The sequence below is a fragment of the Zootoca vivipara genome, chromosome 6, assembly GCF_963506605.1.
Source record: "Zootoca vivipara chromosome 6, rZooViv1.1, whole genome shotgun sequence".
NCBI lineage: Eukaryota > Metazoa > Chordata > Lepidosauria > Squamata > Lacertidae > Zootoca > Zootoca vivipara.
This window is the reverse complement of record NC_083281.1, coordinates 86,217,881-86,229,939: the sequence shown is the minus strand read 5'-3', so window position 1 is coordinate 86,229,939 and position 12,059 is coordinate 86,217,881. Positions and strand designations below refer to the sequence as shown.

General features: G+C 46.7%; 1 protein-coding gene across 1 annotated transcript in view; it reads right to left on the bottom strand.

Moving 5' to 3' along the window:
* IGSF21 (immunoglobin superfamily member 21) overlaps window positions 1-12,059 on the bottom strand; it is a 182,083-nt gene that overhangs the window by 121,267 nt on the left and 48,757 nt on the right. Inside the window, exon 2 of the mRNA XM_060276479.1 lies at window positions 9,690-9,802. Coding sequence (XP_060132462.1) covers window positions 9,690-9,802 — 113 coding nt within the window. The remainder of the gene's footprint in view (window positions 1-9,689; window positions 9,803-12,059) is intronic.

Below are 12,059 nucleotides of genomic sequence, written 5' to 3'. Positions count from 1 at the left end.
TGCCTGCTCTATAGCCTCTCCATTATCTCTTGCTGAGCACCCTCTCTATGAGGGTGAGCAGATGTGGCATGACTGACCCTCAGGAAAAGGTTGTTTTTCCCCCTCAGTAAGATCTGCAGCAAAACTCTGGATTTTCCTTATCTATGAACAACGGCAGAACCTGCTGGATCAAGCCAAAGGTCTCTTTCAACCAGCCTACTGTTCTCCAATAACCAACCAGAAACCCCAGTGGGAAGCTCAGAAACAGGACAGCGCTCTCCTCGGTTGTGATTCCTAGAAACTGGCATTCATTGTAACTATCATGGCTAGCAGCCTTCAACATCCCTCTCCTCCAATTCTCTTTGGAAGCCATCCAAGTTGGTGGCCGTCCCCGGTCCTGTGGCAGTGAGTTCCATAGGCTATGTAGTGCCTGAAGAAGCCCTTTCTTTTTACCTGCCAAGATTCAGCTTCATTGGATGACCCTGAGTTCTAAGCAATGTGAGAGAGGGAAGAATAACATGCCTACAACCTTTGGGTTTTTGCCAACACTTCCATTAATTTGTGTGTGTTTGTGTGCGGTTGTATTCAACATTATTCATACTCAGACTAGATTCGGAGAAATGAATAGATTTTTACTGACCACCATTAATTTAAATGAGGGAAGCATGTACCCAGCCTGAGGAAGACTGGATACACCCATTGTTTAAAACTGGATTTCAATCATTTCAAACCCTTTCTGAAGCTTGTCGATTTCATCAGCATTTCTTACGAATATTTTGTGTATTGCTTTATGTGAACTGCTCAGAGGTCAGTGTGCCAAGTGCCAGTTAAAGCCTTGCATAGCCAAATAAATATTTAAATAACAACCTGCAGGGTTTGGCATTTTATTTTATTTTTTTCAAGAAGATCTGCTTGATTGGTGAGTCCCTGTTTCCTTCCCCCCCCTTTTAATGCAATCCGAAGAGAATTTTAATTAATTAACCAGCCCGATTAATCTATTAAGCACTGCAGCCCTAATTATCATCATCATTAGCATTCCTAGTCATAGCTCCACACAGGGTCAGGTTTTTTTATTTGATTTTTTTTTAAAAAAAAAACTTTTAATGGGCAACTATTTCCTGTGCTACACACTCCCATCGGCAAGACCGACTCCTAATCTCTTTGTAACGCGCCTGATTCTGCTTCCACGGTTGGCTGCCTTTACAATCCAGCTTGCACGCCAGAGATGTACGGCAAATCAAGAGAGAAGACGGCAGGGAGGGAGAGGGGAGATTGAGAGAGCGAGAGATTTCTCTGTGCACAAAAGAAAACGACACACACATCCCGGTGTATGTTAAGCAGGCTGGCTCCAAATGGAAAAGGGTCTGGAATCAGAGAAACAGCCCGACCTTAAGGGTTTGGAGAACCAATTAAGGGATTCTACCTACGTACCTACCTACCTACTTGCCTACCAAGCTACCAATATATCGATCAATCTATTGCCCTTCATCTGGAAATTCCTGCCCTTCTTTAAATTGCAATATTGTTTAATCAGCCAAAGTGCTGCTTGAAGGAAAGCATTTTCTCCTGGCACCTGAAGATATTAGAATGACGGCATACCGTCCAACATTTCTCCAACGAAAACAGGGAGCTCCTGTTCCACAATAATAATTTTATTATTTATACCTCACTCATCTGACTAGGTTGCCCCAGCAACTCTGGGTGGCTTCCAACGTATATACACACATAATAAAACATTAAACATTAAAAAAATAAAACACTTCCCTATATAGGGCTGCCTTCAGATGTCTTCTAAAGGTTGAATGGTTACTTCTCTCCTTGGCTCTGGGGGTCACATAACTCCATACCCTCGAAAATCCTATACAGTGGTGCCTCGCAAGACGAATTTAATTCGTTCCGCGAGTCAATTCGTTTTGCGAAAAATTAATCTTGCAAATTGCGGTTTCCCATAGGAATGCATTGAAATTTCTTTTTTTGCCCATAGGAATGCATTAATTAAATTTCAGTGCATTCCTATGGGAAACCGCGATTCGCAAGATGAATTTTTCGCAAAACGAATTCGTCTTGCGAGTCACTATCAGATCACAATACGCATTCGTCTTGCGAAAAATTCATCTTGAAGAGCACTCGTCTTGCGAGGTACCACTGTATTCTGAAAGGTACTGCCCTTGTGGCATAAAACAGGTTTTATTCATACATGTTTTATTTTATGGCCCATATTATGCAAAAATATGTGATAAGTATTTGGACCCTTTATTGAAGGAGGGGTGCAGGTGGCACTGTGGTCTAAACCACTGAGCCTCTTGGGCTTGCCGATCAGAAGGTCAGCAGTCTGAATCCCCATGACAGGGTGAGCTCCCGTTGCTGTCCCAGCTCCTGCCAACCTAGCAGTTCGAAAGCATGCCAGTACAAGTATATAAATAGGTATCACTGCAGCAGGAAGGTAAACAGCATTTCCGTGTGCTCTGGTTTCCATCACGGTGTTCTATTGCACCAGAATCGGTTTAGTCCTGCTGGCCACATGACCCAGAAAGCTGTCTGTGGACAAACGCCGGCTCCCTCGGCCTGAAAGCGAGATGAGCGTCGCAACCCCATAGTTGCCTTTGACTGGACTTAACCGTCCAGGGGTCCTTTACCTTTTTTACCCATCACACCGACTATTCCAGGATGCCCTTTCTACTGAATAACTGTGGCAAGATTTTTGAGTGACGCCACGAAACTTCATCACCATAGGTCCTAAGAGCCACCTTTGTATTTCACGACATCTGGACCGTTTTATCCTAAAGTGTCTCCTACTATGACTCATTGTCAGTGTTGTGTTTTGATCCATGTACACGACACACACTTTCTATGCCAATAAAGGAGATTGATTGGTTGATTGACTGGCAGCAGCTCTCCAGGGTTCGAAGCCTGGAGCCTTTTCCCCATACCCCCAGCCCAACCTCACCACAAGAGGGGAGAGTTATCATGTGCTCAGATCCTGCTTTGGGGCTTACCACTGGGGCTTCTGGTTGGCCAATGTGAGAGCAAGATGTTGGTTGAGAAGAACCTTTGGCCTGATTCAACCAACTCTTCCCAGGTTCTTAAGATGAACCCTCTAAGCATATCTATGGCAATGAAAGCACGTTTGGCTGAAGAGGAGGTACAAATGCCATAAATAAACCCCAAATCTCCCATCCCAGTGGTGGTCATCCTTGACAGCAACATGAAGTCAAGACCCGCAAATGGTTTCCGAGTGCCTGCCTCACGAAACTGGGATTTCCAAAGGCTACACGCTGCAGATCTCATACAACTATTTTATGGCTTTGGAGCAAGCTCTCGGCTTCAGGTTCAAAGAAAGTCTGCTAACTTCTCTCAAATGGGATGTGCTAACGAATAGACCCAGGATGAAAAGAGACCCCTGTGGTGTTCTGTTCCGGAGGACTGCAAAAAAAATGGGGGTGCCAGGGAGTTAGATGCTGTTATCGGAAGATAACGAAGACATGGAGGAAGTGCTAATGAGGATAATTGGAATGATCAATGAGTCTTATGGGATTGGGGGGAAGGGGGATGAGCTGTGAGTTTTACCAGAAGTAGAGTGGATAATTAGGCCTGTGCTCATTTGTCATAAAAATGCAACATAGGGAAATCGAGACACGGAGATGATACTACAATGGTGTAGAAGAACTTGGAAGGACGGGGGATTTTTTTCTTTCAATTTCTTTCAGTTTGGAAACTTCCGATTGTCTCCGATTGTTAGTTCTCCTCAAAGTAGGCATGAGAGCGTAAGAACGGGCCAACAGCCCATCTAGTGGAAGATCTGCTTCACACAGTGGCTGAACAGTTGCCTGTGGGAAACCCTCAAATAGGGCCTGAGCACAAGAGCCTTCTCCCCTCCTGCATACCTGCCAACATTTCTCTGTTGTAAATATGGACATCCTAAATAATAATAATAATAATAATAATAATAATATTTATACCCCCCCTCATCTGACTGGGTTGCCCGAGCCACTCTGGGTGGCTTCCAACATATACAAAAACATAATAAAACATTAAACATTAAAGAAAATTCCCTTCAGGTGTCTTCTAAAGGTTGTATAGTTACTTCTCTCCTTTGCTTTTTGTGGGGAGTGTCACATAACTCCATACCCTCCTACATTTCTCCCATGAAAATAAGGACATCCTATAGATGCCCTCAGCCCAGTATACCTGAAGGAGCGTCTCCACCCCCATCATTCAGCCCGGACATGGAGAGCCAGCTCCGAGGGCCTTCTGGCGGTTCCCTCCCTGAGACAAGTGAAGTTACAGGGAACCCCAGAGTAGCTGGGGAGACTCAGCCAGGTGGGCGGGGTACAAATAATAAATTATTATAATATTATTATTATTATAACCAGACAGAGGGACGTCTCGGTAGTGGCGCCCGCGCCCTGTGGAACACCCTCCCACTAGATGTCAAGGAAATAAACAATAAACAATGACCTGACTTGTAGAAGACATCTGAAGGCAGCCCTGTTTAGGGAAGCTTTTAATGTTTGATGTTTTGTCATTATATTATTATTATTATTATTATTATTATTATTATTATTATTATTCTGTTGGGAGCTGCCCAGAGTGGCTGGGGAAATCCCGCCAGATGGGCGGGATATAAATAATAAATTATGATTATAATATTATTATTACTGAAAAACGGAGCATTTTGGGATAAAATCAGAAAGCCGGACGGCTTCTGCAAATCCAGGACTGTCCTGGAAAACAGGGACACTCAGAGGGTCTGCTTCTGTCATTTCCAGCAACTGGGATTCAAAAGCTTAAAGCAGGCACCCCCAAACTGCGGCCCTCCAGATGTTTTGGCCTACAGCTCCCATGATCCCTAGCTAACAGGACCAGTGGTCAGGGATGATGGGAATTGTAGTCCAAAACATCTGGAGGGCCGAAGTCTGGGGACGCCTGGCTTAAAGCCTCCAAACCATGGAGGCAACGTATAGCCATCATGGCTGGTAGTCACCAATAGCCCTCTCCTCCATGGATTTGTCCAATCGCCATTTAGCACCCTCTAGGTTAATCCCCTCGCTCTTAGTTTGCTCCACTCTCCTCGTCGTAAAACTGCCATGGGGATGATGCCCACTGATCTCTGCCAAGAGGAGGCCGGTGGGTGGACACCTGTAGGTTGCTGTTTTATGTGCTGATCTTTGGAAGAGCTGGAGGAGAATTATGATTCTGTGGTCTCTGTGTTGGCTGCACAAGGCGACTTGGGGGAAATCAGCCGCTGCTGCCATGACCGCCCACCCCCCGCATCCTGCAAACAGCCCCACAAAGACCTCTCCACGGCTTTCAACCTCTTGACAGCAGCGACAAGCCAAACTGCACCATCGCACCAGCCAGGCCCTTCACTTCCCATCAGAGCTGATTCGCTCCTCGTCCGGGTCAGACAAGGCCAACAGAGAATTGCCGGGGAATCTTAAATGTTGCTGTGTGTTCAATGTGCGGGGGGGGGGGGGATTTATCTCTCCCCCTCAAACTCAACACCCACATCATATGATTGTTTATCTTAAATCCCCTCGGGTGTCTGACATTGAAATCGGCTTGGCGTGGGGGAAAGAACCGAAGGAAAAGGGGATGCCCTCACCAGTGGGCGAGTCACTCTGGATTTATTTATTTTTATCGTGCACGATAATGAATTGAATCCCCAATTCATTTTTGCTGCTTACAAGGCAGATTGGGGCCTGTTGGCTGGATCTAAGAGGGCGCCGCAAAAAAAGAAGCAGGGGAAATCAATTTGGGATGTCAAGCAAGTTATTTACACACACACACACGCACACACACTTCATCATCATCATCAAAGACGGCCACTGAATTTTCAAGATTTGAAATGCTTCTCCCACCCATCAATGGGGGGAGGGTTTTGCTGCACCCCAACTCCCCAAGGAGACTCAAGTTGGTTAGGTCCAGGGGAGGAGTTGCTGTGGTCAGGTGGCTCATTTGAGCCAATTGGCATGGGGAGCATGGCTATTTAAGCCTGCTCCTCCCCCAAACTCTTCACTCCGACCCTCCCAGCGCCCTTCCAATATGCCCTTCCAAGTTCCTCCCAATGTTTCCCACCTCCCCTAGCATAGAGAAAGACCCCGCGTTTGGCAAGTTAAAAATGATTTACTTGCAAACTCTTCAAAGGTCAGATTTGTGTGCTTTTACATACAGCAGTCGGAAAACACAGGCAGTAAGACTTAGGATAGTTCCAAAGTGGGGAACTTCCTAAATTTATTGTATAGGAACACAAGGATGGCTTGCAGAGAGCCATATGGTCTGAGCTTGGAGCAACTAGCTCAGATCTCTTTACATGTCAGAGTTCACATTGTAGCCTGAGAGAAACAATAGGCTTGATTTCCTCCCTAGCAAGGTGAGGGGGAGTGACCTAGCTAAGCCTGGCAGGACAGCTTACTCTATGGCATTAACCCTTTTGTGCATTAATTAGACTTAAGCATTTTAGTTATATGAGGCTGGTCATCCTATGCCCTCTGTCCCCCCATATGCAGTACAGGCTCTGCTAGTCGCCTGTTCTGGGAGCTTAGGAGGAATTTTTTTGGTGAGCCTATAATTTATGACACTCCCCTTTATTGCCTACTTCATACTGCTGGGAGGTTTCTTTTTGCTGGAGTAGCATTGTTTGATTGACGTAGGCCCATTTTTATATTGTCTCAATTCTATTATACACTAATTACTTTTTAACTACACGCAGGTCTTGCTTTCCGAACACAATGCATTCCCTAGAAATTGATCATTAGGTGAGCATTCACATAACAAGTTGGAGATTTCCATTGATTCCTATGGGGAAATTTCCAATATGTTCCTACAGAATTTTGAGCCACAAAAAGAGGAAGAAGAAACCCTCTGAAACCTTGCTAAAATTCAGATCGCTAAGGTTCCTCAGCCAACCAGCAAAAGGCAAACAAAGAAGTAAAAAATGCTGAATCTGCAGTGTGTATAGCAAAGTTTGGGGTACAAATTCCTCGTCTTCTGATAAGCGAATTTTCGCATAGTGAGTGATAGGGAAACATGACCTATGTATATTATCTTTTAGATGCTTTTAGCCTTCTGAACTTGATCTGTGCTTTATTTTGTGTAAGCTACCTTGACTACCCATCTGGGGAAAAGGTGGGATAACAACAAACGAAAGCAACCACACTGCACAGGGTTGGACTAGATGACCCTTGGGATCCCTTCCAGATCTACTGTTCTTTGATTCCATTTTAACCAACCAGTATTCATCCATGTTTACATCTTTAGATTTTGTATGCTGCAGGCCATCTTCCTGTATGTCTATGAAAGTATAGTCGATACATATTGCAATAAGCAAACTATTTTATTTTATTTTTAATGAAAAACAAGTTGGGGAGATGATATCAGAAAACACGGCAGCTTGCATTCGAATCACTGCTCTTGCCCTTGAAAATCCACACACACAACCCCCCACCCCAAATATAGTGACCTCATTTTTATGCACACTTCCAAGTCTGATGCAGACTTCTGAGGCCAAAATAAATACAAATCCAGATTGCGGAAGAGCAGAGGTCTCTCTCCTCCCCCCCATTCCTTTTAAAATAGAAGCACTACCAGGGGCAAACCAACCCAAGATATCCGATAATTTTCTCCCGTCTTCCACGGGCAGGTTGGCCCAGAGCGAGTGGAGAGAGCAGCAGTCGGAGAGGGAAGACAATCAGCTTCTCGGGCAGGGTTAAACTCCTGTCATTTCCCCCCACCCCCAGAAAAGACTTAATGGGTTTCTAGATAAATGGACCTACGGCTCCTGCAGCTGCCCAGGTGACCTGAAACTAAATGGCGTTTGACACAGACTGCTAATGCACAAGCTCCTACTCTCTTTTTCTTTCTGTGCGTTGGGTCAGTTCCACCACCACCCCTTCAGCTGTTGATCGTTCCATCTCTCCGCTGTGTACCTAAATATGTCAACTTTGGGACCACCCCACAAAATGTCAGGTTGCTGGAGTTCAACAACAACAACAACAACAACTATTATTATTATTATTTATTATTTCTACCCCTACCCATCTGGCCGCGTTTCCCCAGCCACTCTGGGTGTCTCCCAACAGAAGATTAAAAACACAATAAAACATCAAACATTAAAAAGTAGGGCTCCCTTCAGATGTCTTCTGAAAGTCAGATAGTTGTTTATTTCCTTGACATCTGATGGGAGGGCCTTCCACAGTGTGGGTGCCACCACTGAGAAGGCCCTCTGCATGGTTCCCTGTAGCCTCACTTCTCGCATTGAGGGAATCACCAGATGGCTCTCGGAGCTGGACCTCCATGTCTGGGCTGAATGATGGGGGTGGAGACGCTCCTTCAGGTCTACTGGGCCGAGGCTGTTTAGGGTTTTAAAGGTCAGCACCAACACTTTGAATTGTGTTCGGAAACGTACTGGGAGCCAACGTATGGTCTCGGTGGCCACTCCCAGTCACCAGTCTTTCAAGCTGGAAGATGCACTGCACTCTTAAAAACCTTCTAAAGATCCTAGGCATGTTTCTTTGAAAGCAATGTCCCACTAACTCAGTTTATATTCAGGAGCGAATCCCTTTAAATTAACAGGCTTTTGTTAGCTAGGCCCATTAACTTCAACAGCTCCAATTAAATGTTGAATATACACAACGCCCTGTGGTTGGAAGGGATCCCAAGGCTCTTAATTATTATTAAAATTTGTATGCCATCCTATATCTGCAGATCTCAGGGCTGTTCACAGCATTAAACACACTAAAAAAAACACACAAGATACATAATTAAAATATGTATGGCAGCACCTACACTTGGGAACTCCCTGCCTATTGACAACAAGCAGGCGTCTTCGCCATATTCTGAAAGTTTTAAATTATTTGTTGTCCATTTTTATTGATAATTTTACGTTTTTATCCCTTGTGTGAACTTCTTGGGAGTTTGTTTGTTCACCTGTTTTACAATCAAGCAGTGGCAGGGGCGTACCCAGGATCAAAACTGGGGGGGCAAGGGGCGGGGCCAAGGCATGGGAGGGAAGGGAGGAAGCGTGCACGGCAGGGCGGGGGAGGAGCCAGAGCGCGATGGCTGCTGGGTGAGGGGGCCGCCGGCGGCAGCAGCAGGAGCTGCTGAGTTCAAGGGGACTTGCTCCCAGGGAACAGCGCACAAGAGGGCAAGCTTCTTAGCGCCCGCTCTGCCAAGCGGCACTAATGTGGTGGTTTTTTAAGGTGTCCCGCATGCCCAGAAGCATTCTCCTTTCTTCTTTTCCCCTACTCTGAACGCAGTTCAGCAACAGGATCGGCGTCAGCGGGATCCTGCATTCAGAGGAGGGGGCTGGGCTCCGCCTCTGCCCACCAGCCCCGCCGGCAGCGCCGCTCTCATGCGCCGGCCCTGCTTCTAGGGGGGCAGCTGCCCCCTCCTGCCCCGCGCTGGGTACGCCCATGAGCAGTGGGTAAATTTTACGAAACAAGGAAACAAATGAAAGGTGTAGCTTTCCGGGTGTGATCTTGGGGGCCAGTCACTCACTCTCAGCCTAACCTACTTCACAGGGTTGCTGGGAGGGCAAAATGGGAAGGAGGGAGAGCTACATTTTCCACCCTGAGCTCCTTAGAGGCGAGGTAGAAACAGAGCGAGTAAATAATGATGGAAACTCTCACAAAACAAACCGAAACAACAGCTCAAAGGGACTTTTGGGGTGGGGGTGGGGCGTGGGGATGAAGGAGGATTGGCTCGCTTACCCGGTACCACACGATTTCCCGCATCCTGCCATCCGTCTTGAAGTTGCATTTCAAAGTGACAGCATCCCCAACGACCACAGGTGGGAGCGGCTCGATGCTGACCGTCAGGTAACCTGAGACACAAGGAAAGATGGAAGAAGACAGGTGAGAAGGCGAGGACCACCTTGAAAGGTTTCTGCTCTCTCTCTCAGGAGCTCTCGACGGCGATGCTGCCGGGTGCCGGAACCTCAGTTGCCCCCCAGAATGAAAACCACAAAAGATCTGCGGCTGTCGCTTTAGTATAAAAATGTGTGGAGTTTACCCTTATCTGAAAAACAACAACAACAACACATAAATTCCTTGGTGGCCAAGGCTTGGAGGACAAGGAAATAATTTGGCCGCTGTGAGAACAGGATGCTAGGCTGGATGGACCCCTTTTGGGCCTCACCTAGAGCAGTGTTTCCCAACCAGTGTGCCTCCAGATGTTTTGGGACTACAACTCCCATCATTCCTGACCACTGGTCTTGCTAGCTAGGGATGATGGGAGTTGTAGTCCCAAAACATCTGGAGGCACACTGGTTGGGAAACACTGACCTAGAGGCTCTTATTTTATTTATTTTATTTATATACCGCCCTATACCTGGGGGGTCACAGGGCGGTTCACCTACTGCAACACAATACCGTACCTCCTCAGCTTAGCTCCCCATAGCCCACGTCAGGGCTGGATTTGGTTTGATGAGGCCCTAAGCTACTGAAGGTGAAGGTAAAAAGGTAAAGGTAAGGGGACCCCTGACCATTAGGTCCAGTCGTGACCGACTCTGGGGTTGCGCGCTCATCTCGCATTATTGGCCGAGGGAGCCGGCATATAGCTTCCAGGTCATGTGGCCAGCATGACAAAGCCGCTTCTGGCAAACCAGAGCAGCACATGGAAACGCCGTTTACCTTCCCGCTGTAGCTGTTTATCTACTTGCATTTTGACGTGCTTTCGAACTGCTAGGTTGGCAGGAGCTGGGACTGAGCAACAGGAGCTCACCCCATCACAGGGATTCGAACTGCCGACCTTCCGATCAGCAAGCCCTAGGCTCAGTGGTTTAACCACAGAGCCACCTGAAGGTAATGGGGCCCTTATATGTCCATCCACCTGTCCTTTGTCAACAACAAATTGTCGCTGTTTTTTGTGTTGAATATGTTAGGGCGCAGGCTAGCAGTCGGGGCCCATGACTTACATCATTGGAGCCTACACAACACAAAACACTGTTGCTGTATGTAGGTTTTATTTTATTTGTTTTTTATATTTTGGAAATGTACATTCAGTTTTTTTACCCTTTAATTTTTTTGCCCCCCCCCCCAAGAGAGTGGGCCCCTAAGCTATAGCTTGTTTAGCTTATACGTAAATCTTGCACCGGCCCAGGTACTTAACTGCCTCTCCACCAAACCAGCCCCTACAACATTTTCCAAAGGACTCAGCAAGATTAATTAAGAAGCGAGAGAAAACACAGATCACTGATTTAAAAAAATAAAAAAAGGAATTAGCCCCCAGCTGCCACTGTTCGCTCTCCCCACCGCCTCCCACCGATATCCATTCCTCTCATTGCGTCCAGTGCTGGACGCCGGATCCTTCATTAACTTGATGCTTCATTACTCCAAACAGCTCCATCCGTCTCACTCCCCTCTCAGCGAGGACGGTTATGCCTCGCCTATTAAGATACATTTAGCAAAATAAGCTGCGATATTTAAGAATTAGACATGGCCGTGGGAGGTATTTATTGCCGGAGATCTGTCTCCATCAAGACATGTTAGATGCTCCAGTAGTATTATTATAAAAGGCTGGGGAAAGAGATATCCCACAGATTCTGTCAGAGAGTCACGGGCGCTGCTGAGGAGCAGATTCGAGGAGACAAACCGAGACCTTTGGGGAACAGGTGGTGGGGCTCAGAGCTTCCCAGTCCCCATGGGGAGGGTGCTTACTGAGAGACAAGACTGATCTCATTGACAGCTTTCCTTAAGGCGACAATGCTAATGGTTAATTCAAGTGGTTTTTTTCCAAATAACATCACCCATCGGTTAATGAAAAAGGAAGAGGCATTTGAAAATTACCCAAGGGGAAGTCAGACCCTTGGGTCCACCTAGCTCAGTATTGTCTACACTGACTGGCAGCAATGGCTCTCCAGGGTTTGAGGCAGAGGGGTGCCATGATTCGAACCTGGGGGCCTTCTGCTTGCAAGGCAGATGCTCTGCGGCTGACCTACGGCCCTTCCCGTTTCAGTGACGTTCTTGTGGGCAATGAAGCAGGTGCTTGTTGCATTTGTCTTACGGTCAAGGGGGCTGAGGGGGGCTTGGGAGGGACCTCCCATTCTATATCTCACTGGTGATCCCACCTTTGAAAAATGC